Source organism: Ranitomeya variabilis, chromosome 6, assembly GCF_051348905.1.
Source record: "Ranitomeya variabilis isolate aRanVar5 chromosome 6, aRanVar5.hap1, whole genome shotgun sequence".
Taxonomy (NCBI): Eukaryota; Metazoa; Chordata; class Amphibia; order Anura; family Dendrobatidae; genus Ranitomeya; species Ranitomeya variabilis.
In genome coordinates, this window is record NC_135237.1 from 342,002,338 (window position 1) to 342,017,264 (window position 14,927).

The window sequence follows — 14,927 nt, forward strand, 5'->3', positions numbered from 1 at the left end:
AATGTGGAATATGATGGTGCAATATAAGCAAAGCATAATTAAATAAATAACTACTAGCGACATATCTGGTAGGCAGATTGGACTTTGCTCACCATGTACTGTACTGGGCAAGAGCCTGTTTGTGCCAGTGTTGACCTACTTCTTTTATTGTTGGCACGCGATCCATCTGGTCTTTACTTAGGTTTTTTCTCCTATCCTAGAACAGATATAGCTTTACTATAGGCTTGTGTAAATTCTCTTTTTCACGCCGTTTTGAAGAATGATCCAAACATCTACTACTCTTTCAGTAGACACTAATTTCTGACATTGCTTCTAATTTCCTTTTCTGTCTGGGAGAGATGAGCGTATGGAAAATTGTCCGAGTTTCAGACAGAAAACTGAGGCGGTTTTCATCCGTTCGCCAACTTTGTGACCGCTTTTAAGTCTATGTGACATCTGTATGCTATCTGGGTCCAATCCGTTTATATACATACACATTAAAAAATGTACAGGAGAAAATAGAGTTTCATGGATTAATAATAAAAATATATCTATAAAATTCTGATGCTACATGGATGGGATATGGGATCCAATTTTTTTGTGTGCCAATAGAATTGAATTGGCAAGTCTCATCCAAGTCGTGGAGGAGAATAGTGAATGCTGCAATGTTTTTCTTACGGACAGTTGGTCCGAGAGAAAAATCAATCATCTTAAAAGCCCTATTGAAGAATGTGACAACAAAACGTCATTCTGACCACTGATTAGGGGTGAATTATTCTTAATCATGCCAGAATTGTTCGTTCAGTAAAGGTAACGTCACACTAAACGATATCGCTAGCGATCCGTGACGTTGCAGCGTCCTGGATAGCGATATCGTTGTGTTTGACACGCAGCAGCGATCTGGATCCTGCTGTGATATCGCTGGTCGTTGATTAAAGTTCAGAACTTTATTTGGTCGTCAGATCGCCGTGTATCGTTGTGTTTGACAGCAAAAGCAACGATACCAGCGATGTTTTACAATGGTAACCAGGGTAAATATCGGGTTACTAAGCGCAGGGCCGCGCTTAGTAACCCGATGTTTACCCTGGTTACCAGTGTAAAATGTAAAAAAACAAACAGTACATACTCACCTTCGCGTCCCCCGCCGTCCGCTTCCTGCACTGACTGAGCACCGGCCGTAAAGTGAAAGCACAGCACAGCGGTGACGTCACCGCTCTGCTGTTAGGGTCGGCGCTCAGTCAGTGCAGGAAGCGGACGCCGGGGGACGCGAAGGTGAGTATGTAGTGTTTGTTTTTTCACATTTTACACTGGTAACCAGGGTAAACATCGGGTTACTAAGCGCGGCCCTGCGCTTAGCAACCCGATGTTTACCCTGGTTACCCAGGGACCTCGGCATCGTTGGTCGCTGGAGAGCGGTCTGTGTGACAGCTCTCCAGCGACCAAACAGCGACGCTGCAGCGATCGGCATCATTGTCTGTATCGCTGCAGCGTCGCTTAGTGTGACGGTACCTTTAGTCCAGGGACATGAGCAATTGTTTCATATGAGCCTGTATGTTGACTCTAGTATGTAAATTTGTGGTAAGTCTGCTGATATATTGTATCAGCACCCTGCAGTTTACTAGCCTACACAAAGTAGGACAAATATGTGGATTAATTGAACAATCTAGCAATGTTTAATTACCTCCCCATATCTTTCGCCAATCCTGTGGGAAAATCCCTAGAATGAGAGCTGTATAAAAGGGGTCTGTCTGCCTCTTCAGAGCGACTCTATGGCTCCATCTGGTGGAATACAGATCTTCTCCATTCCCCATCACTGAACCCACAAAGACGTTTGGAGAACCCAGGTTGGGACAATCAGGTCACCTGGCCATATACCTCACTTTGCTCGGTCAGCCTCCTAAGCTGGCTGCTACCTCCTCTCTGTGGGTGCCCACCAAAAGTGGGGTGCCACTGGTTGGGGTAGTTAGCCATGGATGCCTCAAAGTCACAGAGGTTCTGATCCTTGTCAAACCAGCAGAAGGGTGAGACTCTGTGATTTGCACCATCTTGTGTACTTGAAGGGACTGTACTATATGTTGTTGCCGGCTGGAGCTAGATATACACGCTACAGTAGTGGTATCTGTCATCGGGAGGAGCATGGGCTGTGGCTGCAGACGATACCGGTGGCAAATACAAAATCTGTGGGTCAACTAAAAGTTGGGAGATAATGGATATTGCTTGGTACAGGGGTAGTAGAACTATTGGCCCCAGGATGGGATTTTGTGAAGTGGGGACATTACATTCTGGCAATCTACCAGGAGTTGCTGTAAGAGCATGTATGTAAGGAATAAAAATTAGTTACAATGTTAACCTGCCTAAGTGATTATTACAACCCATAACCTCAGATCCTCAAAAAGAACATGAGTCCGTTTGTGTTCTATCCAATGAAAAATTGGACAGCACACATCTAATTTATACGATTATCTGCTCAAGCCCTTGAAAAAGGGTTTGTGTCCACAGTCCATTGGACTTAGAGCATGTCATGTTCTCATCTGTTTGCGGATCAGACTCAGTCATTAAAATATGTAGCGATCTGTAACACAGATGAAACTAGGAAAACATACTTTTAATTTCAGTATTGCATCCTAGTTTTATCTATTTTTAACCCATTGTTAAGAGTCAATTGGTAAAAAAAAAAAGTTCAGACAGTCTAGAAAATGGAATGGAAAAATAAGGGAAGAGAAAAAAAACCTGATGCAACTAGGATGACACTGCAGCGCCCCAGAGTCCTGGTCGTTGCAGTACTGTGGCTCCGCCACTATGGGGAGCTACGGTGCGTCCGATGGCACTGAAGGAGTTCATCTGATCAGGTATCACAGACACCAATACATTTCACAGCTGGGCCTCCGGGGGGAGCTAAGGGTGCTATTCATTAGGCCACTCCCCACCATAGTGGGTAAACTGGGGGTCAGGCAGGAAGTTAGATGAGAAAGCTGACTGGGTTGGAACCAGGCAACACCTTGTGGCAGAGGGTGTTGTGGGGGGAAGATTCAGTAGGGTCTCTGTCAGGGGTGGGATCCTGACAGAGGCTTGGCATTGGAAAGAACGTAACAGGTCCGCGCCAGCTCCGGGAAGCGGCGGGGCCCAAGAAAGGACTAGAAGCGAGATAGATTGTGCTGAGTGAGAAACGAGATCAAGCAATAGGAGAATACCAGTAGGGGTCGTGCTGTAAGACCGGAGCAACACCCTACTGAGGCGCACTACCGGTGGCCGGAACGCCGAGGGAGTATTATAACATTCAGCTTCAAGCAATACTCTAAACAGCGGCAGGACAGTCAGTCTAAGGCGGGCTGTCTCACACAAATCACCTATGAAGTCTTGGGGGGCACCTTGTGGAGAGGGGCGACTCTAGGGTCCCGGAAGAGCTCTGAGCCTACCCGTCAAACGGGTGCCGTCCCAACCAGAACATCAGGGAGGGACGGAGGATTAGAAGAACATCATTTAATCGAGTTGTGAGGGAACTTAAGAAACAGACACAACGGTTGTGGGGACTTTCCGTAAGCACAGCAGGGAAGGACCGCAACACATAGCGCTAGAAGGAAGGCACCGATTTCCACCTGTGAAGAGAACTCTGGAGGTGCCATTGGAGCGGCCGGACTTGCGCAGCCTGGTGAACCGTATTCTGGACTGTGGACTCAGAGATCTTCAGTAAAGAGGTAAAGAGACTGCAACCTGGTGTCCTCGTTATTTACTGCACCGCACCACCACTACCAACATCCACACCTATCATTCACTGTGCGCCCCACGGCAGGGTCACGGACCGGGGCCTAGCCGCCGTGACAACCCCAGAAGCAGAGACCCGTAGGCCCGGTACCGGGTACCCCTCGGCCCTGCGGCGGTGGGGGCGCTACAATTTGGCGTCACGAACAGGATCTACTAAAGCCTGAAGAATCAGGTCATGTGTGCCTTGGAACTGTAATTTGTTGTGCTTGGACTGTACTTTATTGCAAAGACTGTGCTGCGCCATTTACCGCCAAAAGTTCCCGCCAAAAACCGCCGCCATTGCTACACCAGAGAAGCAGGAGGGCGTGCCATGGGAGGGGACTACCAAAGTGGCGCCAAAAGCGGTGATCGCCCCCTGCGCCTCTTGTTGCAAAGCGATGACCTGCCTCAAAGCAGAGAACCGCCCCCTGACTTGCGATGGCGGGAACGAGGTGAAGGAGGAGCTCGACCTTGGAGAAATGGCAGAGTCAGATGCATGCATTGCCGCCGAATGCCGGACAGCGACGATGAACAGCAGGTGCCCGAACAACGGCGAGGTGATCCCGGTTTGTCCTCACCCATCAGAAGAGGACTCGCGTCCACCGCCGGTGAGGGACCTGGACTCCTTGGAGACACCAGTGGAGGAGCCGAGCCTGCCTATCCTAGTCACGGAATCATGGAGGGCGGAGTTACGTCAAGAGATGACTCCGGAGGAGCCGCGGTCCGGGCTGCAGCCGATTCCAGTGTCCTTGTCAACGGACCGGAGCGACATCGGTGGAATCACATCAGGCGCAGGTATGGACGACATCCCTACTCCCCTGGCCGATTCTGCTCTCCCGACCGATCCGGCTCCCCTGATCGATCCCACTCCCGTGACCGCTCCCCACCCCGGCAATGATCGTTCCTTCTTGGTGGAGCGGGTTATCCTCACCTCCAACGCGATGGGGAAGCTAGTGCCTCCGCTACCAACCAAGATGGGAGAACCCATAGGTGTGGGCCTAGACGGGGTGATCCTTCGGTGGGACACCCCCTGGACAGGGCCGGATGGGACCCGGGAGGATGGCCTCACCCTTGCGGTACTTACCTGGGAGCAGTATAAGCAATGTCTGATCCAACACTGGAAAGATCGGGACGAGACCGAACCACCTGACATGCAACGTAAGAAGTCTGCTCCCGGCAGGAAAGACGTGGTAAAGTGGGGAACTGTACTGGCCTACCACCCGAAGAGGGGATGGGGCTCCATACAGGAACCGGGGCTACCAACTGATGTCTTTGTCACTAGCTATAATGTGAAGACCCCCTGCTGCAGTCGAAATGGTGACCCGTTACAAAGAGGGGATCAGGTGACTTACACTCACCATCGGAGTGCACAAGGATGGTGTGCCCGGAACGTTCGACGGTGTGAGCCTGAGAGAGCGCCCCCTGTTGTCCCGATCATGACTGATCCCGATTTGCCGGACCTCGTTCCCATCGCCACGGTACGTCTTGTAGCGGCTACCGAACTCGCAAGCAGGATTAGCCTTCAAATCCAGTCACCGGCTGATCTGATGGCATCTGAGAGACCAACTACCAGTACGGGTGCCACGTTGGCTGGGGGACAAAGACCGCACCCAGACTTAGAAGAATAAACCTCGATACCATGAATCTGTAAATAGTTGCTGTTTTCCTGTGTTCTGCTAAACCCGTCCAGGGTAAACTTTTAAAGGGATCCTTTTGTTGACCCGGGATCCCTAGTGTTTTGTTTTGTTTGTCTTTCCAAAGTTTTTGCACAAGTTTTAGAACTGCTGAAATCATGAACAGTGCATGATCCGAACTTCTTGTAAATAGTTTGCACCTTATTAAAGGCGCTCCCTACTGGTTTTACTTCAAAAAGGACTCTTTGTGAAGATACCGCACTGGAACCTTTGCTGAGTATGGACTGGTAGCTTGAGAAGATACGCTACCTCATAGAGACTTGGTCCCCTCTTAAAGGGGATGTTCATTTGTTACGCTTAAACTGTGATATTGCTTTAAGACAGGAAGCAATAATGTCTTGATCAAAGGAAATGATGATAATATTTATATGAGAAAAGTTATATGTGTTTAATTAGTTAAATGTGAAGAAATACTGATGATGTGCTCTGAGAAGTAAAAGGTGAAAGATAGAAGAAGGATGCAGTGGACCCGTAGGGATAGACGTGGTGTCCAGCATCCATGATAGGAAGAAAGATAATGAGAAGGTTTAATGTTCGATAGAAAATGTTTTTGATAATGCTGATAGATAGTTAGGATAGAAGGTAAACCCTGAGTCCTCATAGGAGGCATGTAGAGATGACTTAGTGCTCTTAAACTGAAAGTAATGTTATGTTCTATACTGTGTATAGTAGTTGAAAAGGCAGTAGGCCCTGGCTGAACGGGGCGGTCCTGTAACAGAAAGGAGAGGCAGAAGGTCTGGTGCCGATAGGACAGGCGGTCCTGCAGATTTAAAGAAGGAGAATGAAAAAGTTAAAATACCTTATAATGTGATTATAGGAAGGTCTTTAGTGGATTAAGAGTGTATGTCCTTAAAGGCAAAGTTAAATTATTGTTCAACAATTTTTGTACTTAGTAGAATACCCGGTTGGGTAAGAAAAGTTAATTATAGCATGTTGCTATGATATTTTACCATGTTTGTAACGTTCAAGTGTCCTCACCTCCCATAAAGGGAAGCTCTGTCCAAATATGCTTATTGTTATTGCACTCAACAAAATTGTATGTCTTTTTGCTAACTTGTATTGTTGTTTTCTTCCCAGTCCCGGAGTACTGTGTTAAACCAGGGGGGAGTGCAGCGCCCCAGAGTCCTGGTCGTTGCAGTACTGTGGCTCCGCCACTATGGGGAGCTACGGTGCGTCCGATGGCACTGAAGGAGTTCATCTGATCAGGTATCACAGACACCAATACATTTCACAGCTGGGCCTCCGGGGGGAGCTAAGGGTGCTATTCATTAGGCCACTCCCCACCATAGTGGGTAAACTGGGGGTCAGGCAGGAAGTTAGATGAGAAAGCTGACTGGGTTGGAACCAGGCAACACCTTGTGGCAGAGGGTGTTGTGGGGGGAAGATTCAGTAGGGTCTCTGTCAGGGGTGGGATCCTGACAGAGGCTTGGCATTGGAAAGAACGTAACGGGTCCGCGCCAGCTCCGGGAAGCGGCGGGGCCCAAGAAAGGACTAGAAGCGAGATAGATTGTGCTGAGTGAGAAACGAGATCAAGCAATAGGAGAATACCAGTAGGGGTCGTGCTGTAAGACCAGAGCAACACCCTACTGAGGCGCACTACCGGTGGCCGGAACGCCGAGGGAGTATTATAACATTCAGCTTCAAGCAATACTCTAAACAGCGGCAGGACAGTCAGTCTAAGGCGGGCTGTCTCACACAAATCACCTATGAAGTCTTGGGGGGCACCTTGTGGAGAGGGGCGACTCTAGGGTCCCGGAAGAGCTCCGAGCCTACCCGTCAAACGGGTGCCGTCCCAACCAGAACATCAGGGAGGGACGGAGGATTAGAAGAACATCATTTAATCGAGTTGTGAGGGAACTTAAGAAACAGACACAACGGTTGTGGGGACTTTCCGTAAGCACAGCAGGGAAGGACCGCAACACATAGCGCTAGAAGGAAGGCACCGATTTCCACCTGTGAAGAGAACTCTGGAGGTGCCATTGGACCGGCCGGACTTGCGCAGCCTGGTGAACCGTATTCTGGACTGTGGACTCAGAGATCTTCAGTAAAGAGGTAAAGAGACTGCAACCTGGTGTCCTCGTTATTTACTGCACCGCACCACCACTACCAACATCCACACCTATCATTCACTGTGTGCCCCACGGCAGGGTCACGGACCGGGGCCTAGCCGCCGTGACAACCCCAGAAGCAGAGACCCGTAGGCCCGGTACCGGGTACCCCTCGGCCCTGCGGCGGTGGGGGCGCTACAACACCTGAGAATAAAATAGGTCTGTTTCTCTCGGATAGTAACACATGACTGTGTGAATGTGAAGGGGGCCCAGAGCCGGTACTGACTTCTCTTCACCCTGAAACCCCAGTTCTAAACAGATATTATTACCATGTGTGTTGTGTTGTTGTGCTTGTTCTGCACTTACATGTCAGCTGGAAGGCTCTGTTACATCTGTGTCCTTGGGACCGGGATTAGTAACACACACTTCAGTATACTGTGGGTTTGATTTTACTGATTTAGTTTTAGTGTACAGTATGGATACATTTGGCTATGGCATACAGAATGGGAAATAATCCCTTTCAGTTGTTGCTCCCAATGCACAGTTTCCTACAAGTTCTGGCTTCCATCCTGCCTGAACTACCTCTTCCTCAACATCTTCTGTTGGCACCAGGAACTTCCTCTCCGGCAATATAGCTTCTCTGAGGCCCACCATCTTTTCCTCTCGCTCTTCTCCGACTGGCCTATTCCACTTAGGAGAGAATGTGACATGGATTCCTATGCACATTCCTGGCTATTGGCCCCAGACCACCCTGGGAACTTCAGATGTGACCTCATGCTGGTTGGAGACTAAAAACTGTTAGGGCCCATCACAGCTTGTACTTAAACCTGACCTTGATCTCTGCTAACACTCTGAGACTAACTGCCTGAACCTAACTCCCCCTAGGAAGTCCTTCCACTTTTTGTGTGTTCTAACCCCTCCCAGTCTAAGTTGCACAACAAATTGTATGGTGCAATTTCTCCTGTTATTGTGGCACCCCAGGAGGTCGGATACCACAGTGGTATTGCCTGCCTCCAGGGGAGAGTGATGCCATGCCTGGAAGCGAGGAGGATCCCTTTAACATGTAACATGTACATTCAACACTTTCTGACTCCAGGCCAGAAGGGGAAGCAATAGACCCGGTTTCAGGGGAGCTTCCCTATATATATTCTGGCTGGGGGAGGAGTTAGTCAGTCAGTCAGTAGTTAGTTTGTAAAGAGTGTGAGAGAAAAAGGAGCAACGAAGTGAGGAGTTGGAGGGGAGCTGTGACTGAGCTCCCTCCATGCTGAAGCGCAGGAACCAGACACCGGGAGTCTGAGGCTGTGTGGGACTGTATTCCCTACAGCAGCAACCGGAGGGCAGGAGATTTCAAGTTTCATGTCCACAACTACACCCGAAAGCACAGCAGCATATAGAGCCCGGAGTCGCCGCAAGTAGAGACACCTGTAAAAAGGCTCATGTTCCCTGCCATGTGGGTACTGTCCTACTTTTAGGACAGAGAGAGAGAGAGAGAGGACCTTGTGAGAAGCCTCAGGCAGCAAAGGACTCACACTTCAGTGCAGTAAGGAAGGCTTCCAACCCCACCTGGATAAGGGGACTCCAAATCGCTTCCAGGCTGCCCGGATCCCAAGATAACCTGTAACCTGTGTCTTGGATAGTGAATGCATCAGTAAAAGGTAAAGAGACTGCAAAAACTGTGTCTTGCAATTCCTTTCTGCACCCTAACACCCATCATCCTTTATCAAAAAACACCAGGAGCCCTGGGGACTGAGCTTCACCTGTGGGAAGCCATTCCAACTCTGCTCAATTCCATCAGCCCCCAGCGGACCCCTCTTCTAAGCAGCGTCGGTCATCCCTGACCGAATACCACAGGTGATGTCACGAACATTCTTTATTTCTCACAAAACATCCCCTTTAAAGACTTTCCCCCTCAACTTGGACACCCAGGGCTGCGGACCAGGTCACCTCCACCGTGACTACCTCTCTAATGACCACTGGACCCGGCCCGAGCACCCCAAGGTCCTAGGGGGTGCTCCAACTTGGTGTCACGGTATATTTCAAAATGGACCAGAACAAAAACTGTTTGGCATGGCCGAAGAAAGGTCTGGAAGTTTACACCTTGCAGCCCACCTAAGCTTACGTTGGGGGTTTAGAACGGGTCCCCCGCATCATTACAGTGGTAAACAAGGAACTCATCAGCAGTTGCACTTTGATAAAGTGTTGACTATGCTAAAGTTTTGCATCTGTAAAATATGTTTGGCACTTTTGAAATGTTTGCACTTTTGTTTATAATGTTTCTCCAACGTTCAAGCAAAGTGACCTCCCATAAAGGGAAGAAAATTCGCTATTACCTGTTTAACATGTTACATTTTTTAAAAATGTTTGCACTTCATAACCTGTTGTTGTTTGTATTTTCTCAGTCCGAGAGTACTGGAATTAATGGGGGAAGGAGGGGATGTGGCACCCCAGGAGTCCGGGTACCACAGTGGTATTGCCTGCCTCCAGGGGAGGTTGATGCCATGCCTGGAAGCGAGGAGGATCCCTTTAACAGGTAACATGTACATTCAACACTTTCTGACTCAAGGCCAAAAGGGGGAGTGATAGACCCGGTTTCAGGGGATCTTCCCTATATATATTCTGGCTGGGGGAGGAGTTAGTCAGTCAGTCAGTAGTCTGTAAAGATTGTCAGGGGAGAAGGAGCAACAGAGAAGTAAGGAGCTGGAGGGGAGCTGTGACTGAGCTCCCTCCATGCTGAAGCATAGGAGCCAGACATCGGGAGTCCGAGGCTGTGTGGGACTGTATGCCCCACAGCAAAAAAAAAGGAGAGCAGGAGATTTCAAGTTTCATGTCCACAACTACACCCGAAAGCACAGCAGCATATAGAGCACAGAGTCGCTGCAAGTAGGGACACTGTAAAAAGGCTCACGTTGCCTGCCATGCGGGTACTGTCCTACTTTTAGGACAGAGAGAGAGGACCTTGTGAGAAGCCTCGGGCAGCAAGGGACTCACACTTTAGCGCAGTAAGGAATGCTTCCAACCCTACCTGGTTAAGGGGACTCCAAATTGCTTCCAGGCTGCCCGGATCCCAAGATAACCTGTAACCTGTGTCTTGGTCCGTGAATGCATCAGTAAAAGGTAAAGAGACTGCAAAACCTGTGTCTTGCAATTTCTTTCTGCACCATAACACCCATCATCCTTTATCAAAAAGCACCAGGAGCCCTTGGGACTAAGCTTCACCTGTGGGAAGCCATTCCAACTCTGCTGCAATTCCATCAGCCCCCAGTGGACCCCTCTTCTAAGCAGCGTCGGTCATCCCTGACCGAATACCACAGGTGGCGTCACAAACATTCTTTATTTCTCACAAAACATCCCCTTTAAAGACTTTCCCTTCAACTTGGACGCCCAGGGCCACGGACCAGGTCACCGAGACCGTGACTACCTCTCTAATGACCACAGGAACCGGCCCAAGTACCCCAAGGTCCTAGCAGGTGCTCCATTATCCTTATGAAAAATGCAAAATTTGGCACTAAAAAACATTTTTGTGGGAAAAACGATGTTTTTATTTTCATGGCTCAACATTATAAACTTCTGTGAAGCACTTGGGGGTTCAATGTGCTCACCGCACATCTAGGTAAGTTCCCTGAGAGGTCTAGTTTCTAAAATGGTGTCACTTGTGCAGGATTTTCACGCCAGGGGGTCTCCAAACACGACATGGTGTTCACTAATTGTTCCAGTAAATTTTGCATTTTAAAAAGTCAAATGGTGCTCCTTCATTTCTGAGCTCTGCAGTGTGGCCAAACAGCGGTTTTCTCCCCATATTTGGGGTATCGGTATGCTCAGAAGAAATTCCACAACACATTTTGGGGTCCATTTCTTCCTGTTAACCTTGCGAAAATAAAATAAATTTGGGTATAAAGTAAATTTTTTGTGGAAAAAAGTGAAATGCTCATTTTTTTCCCCACATTCCAAAAATTCCTGTTAAGCACATGAAGGGTTAATAAACTTCTTGAATGTGGTTTTGAGTACCTTGAGGGGTGTCACTTGTGCGTATCTTCTATCATATAGGCCTCTCAAAGTCACTTCAAATGTGATGTGGTCCTTAAAAAAAGGTTTTGCAAATTTTGTTGGAAAAATGAGAAAACGCTGGTCAACTTTTAACTGTTATAACTTCCTAATGAAAAAAAAACTTTGATTCAAAAATTGTGCTGATGTAAAGTAGACATGTGGGAAATGTTGTTTATTAACTATTTTATGTGATATGACTCTATGATTTAACCCCTTCATGACTAAAGATTTTTTTGGTTTTGCGTTTTCGTTTTTCGCTTCCCTCCTTCGCAGAGCCATAACTATTTTATTATTCTGTCAATATGGCCATGTGAAGGCTTATTTTTTGTGAGACGAGTTGTACTTTTGAACGACATCATTGCTTTTACCATGTTGCGTACTAGGAAACAGGAAAAAAATTCCAAGTGCTGTGAAATTGCAAAAAAGGTGCAATCGCACACTTGATTTTTGTTTGGCTTTTTTGCTCAGTTCATTGAATGCTAAAACTGACCTGACATTATGATTCTCCAGGTTATTACGAGTTCATAGACATTAAACTTGTCTAGATTATTTTTTACCTAAGTGGGGAAAAAAATTCCAAACTTTGCTTAAAAGAAAAATAAATCCACCATTTTCCGATACCCGTATCCATGTTTTGTGATCTCGGGTTGGGTGAGGGCTTATTTTTTGTGTGCCGAGCTGACATTTTTAATGATACCATTTTGGTGCAGATACGTTCGTTTGATCGCCCATTATTGCATTTTAATGCAGTGTAGCGGCGACCAAATAAGGAATTCTGGGGGTTTGACATTTTTTCTCATTACGCCGTTTAGTGATCAGGTTAATTCTTTGTTTTATTGATAGCTCAGGCAATTCTGAACACGGCGATACCAAATATGTGTAGATTTGATTTTATTTGTATTGTTTTATTTTGAAAGGGGGGTGATTTGAACTTTTATATATTTTTAGTTTTATTTATATTCTTGAACACAATTTTTTTTTACTTTTGGCATGCTTCAATAGTCTGCATAGGAGACTAGAAGCTGGCACAACTTGATCGGCTCTGCTACATAGAGGTGATGATCAGATCTTTGTAGTAGAATTGCTGACTTACTATAAGCGCTGACCACTGGGTGGCGCTCACAACAATCTGGCAGTGACAACCATAGAAATCTCCAGGAGTCATGCTGACTCACCAGTGACCTGCGATCACGTGACGCGGGTCACCAGTGTGTGTATTTCCAGCGCGATTGCCGAAGCATTATTTAAACTTGTCAATAACCGCGGGTGGGTGTAGCTATTGCTGGCACATGTCAGCTGTTCAAAACAGCTGGCACATGTCAGCTGTTCAAAACAGCTGACATGTCCTGGGAAAGATGTGGGCTCACCGCCGGAGCCCACATCAAAGGGAGGGAGACCGACATCGGCGTACTATTATGCCCGATGTCGGAAAGGGATGGAGGGCATAAGAATTCAAAGTTTGAAAATTGTCCAATTTTCAACATTTTTGCCAAATTTTTGTTTTTTCACAAATAAACGTGTCATATCAAATATATTTTACCACTATCCTGAAGTACAATATGTCACGAAGAAACAGTCTCAGAATCACCGAGATCCGTTGAAGCGTTCTAGAGTTATAACCTCATAAAGTGACAGTGGTCAGAATTGTAAAAATTGGCCCGGTCATTAACGTGCAAATTACCTTGAGGTGTAAAGGGGTTAATCATATACATTTACATTTTCCTATTTTGCAGAACTCTAATGTATACGTAAAAATCATGCGCCATACTGATTTTTTTCTCTCACCCTTCCGATGCTGTGATTATTTTCATAGACAGATTCTGTCAGTGAGAATAATCGGTGTCAGCACTGCCCCTTTGAATAACTTTGGTCCGAGAGCTATCAGACAAAAAATCAGATAAATAGTCCGATATTTCCATTGGTGTGAGCGAGCCCTGAAATGAGAAAAAGTAAAGACATATATAATATTAATTGTCACCAAAGAAAGAAAAAGATTTTTCTACCGGCAGAACTAACTTCCTGTGCAGCGGAGAACAATTGCTAAAATGTGTCTGTAAATGTAATTAGTTGTTAATCTGAAATTTTGTAAATACAGAACAGATCCAGCAGAGGGGTTTGCTGGTGAAACACATGCAAAGGAAAAGGGAAAGGACAGATTACAGCAGTCAGTGACATGCTGCTGGGTGCCAGAGGCTTAACCAATGAGCGCGCCCAATGTTTCATATGCAAATGTTTAAAGTGAACAGAAGGTCATCACAGCCTCATGCAGACTGCACAAAATCATAGGAAGCAAGGGAGAGAACACCGACCGGTGCTGCTAGACACTGGCCAGGGATGACCAATGTGTGGCCACAAAGGAGGCCTCCGCGAAGAAGAGACAATGCACCATCCTGCCATCCGGTGTGTAGATGAAAGGCTCATTTACGTGGAGGTATAAGATTTATTTTCCTGTTTAATAATGACTCCTTGGATGCGATACATGTTTCCTGTTCCTATACTCAGTGTGACTCTTCTGCTGTTATATTATAACAATAGCCTCATAAATTGGAAAGTTTTCCACCGGTTCAACGCCACTGAAGAAAGAATCCTGCTACTGGAAGCCTGTGATGCACTCTTCAATGGAAGCAAATCTGAATTCAAACCTACAGTGCCTAAATCCTATGAAATGTCTAACTGTCAAGAATATAGAAAGCAAAGTCATTACATCACGGCTCCCCTGTCAGCTGAGGAGGCAGATTTTCCTCTAGCATACATGATGACTCTGCACAAGGAATTCCATACATTCGAGAGATTGTTTAGGGCTATCTATATGCCCCAAAATATATACTGTATCCATGTGGATGAGAAGTCCAGTGCCGATTACTTGCAGGCAGTAGATGATTTTATAAATTGCTTTCCTAATGCTTTTCTCGCCTCGAAAATGGAGCCTGTGGTTTATGCTGGAATATCCAGACTGCAGGCGGATCTGAACTGCATGAAAGATCTGCTGAGATCAGAGGTGCGGTGGAAGTATGTGATCAATACCTGTGGCCAGGATTTCCCATTGAAGACAAACAAGGAGATTGTGCAACATTTAAAAAAATTTAATGGGAAAAATATCACTCCCGGGGTCCTGCCCCCAGATCATGCCATCCCCCGGACCAAATATGTTCATCGTGAGGATATAGTACATTCACATGTGCTGAGGACCAACATTGTAAAGCCTCCCCCTCCTCACAATATCACCATATACTTTGGGTCTGCATATGTTGCCCTGACAAGGGAAATTACCAAATTTATTCTAGAAGATCAGAGAGCCTTGGATCTACTGAAATGGTCTAAGGACACTTACAGCCCAGATGAGCATTACTGGGTGACGCTGAATAGAATCCCAGGTATGTACAATCATATGGAAATTTATCATATGGAAATTCCATTAGAT

The 14,927-nt window shown here is 46.7% G+C and overlaps 1 protein-coding gene and 1 long non-coding RNA gene across 3 annotated transcripts in view; one reads left to right on the forward strand and one right to left on the reverse strand.

Annotated features, from left to right (window-relative positions):
* Nucleotides 1-11,015: 11,015 nt before the first annotated feature.
* Nucleotides 11,016-13,634, reverse strand: LOC143781156 (uncharacterized). Its single transcript, XR_013216593.1, has 3 exons — nucleotides 13,523-13,634; nucleotides 13,292-13,440; nucleotides 11,016-11,326 (listed from the first exon to the last, which is right to left on the reverse strand). It is a non-coding gene; the product is annotated as an uncharacterized LOC143781156 (long non-coding RNA).
* A 116-nt stretch (nucleotides 13,635-13,750) lies between these two features.
* The window catches only part of LOC143782432 (N-acetyllactosaminide beta-1,6-N-acetylglucosaminyl-transferase-like), an 86,423-nt gene continuing 85,246 nt past the window's right edge, over nucleotides 13,751-14,927 (forward strand). For both annotated transcript variants that reach the window (XM_077269855.1, XM_077269856.1), the window contains exon 1: nucleotides 13,751-14,880. In XM_077269855.1, the coding sequence (XP_077125970.1) occupies nucleotides 13,965-14,880 (916 nt within the window). In that variant the 5' untranslated portion in view covers nucleotides 13,751-13,964. The remainder of the gene's footprint in view (nucleotides 14,881-14,927) is intronic.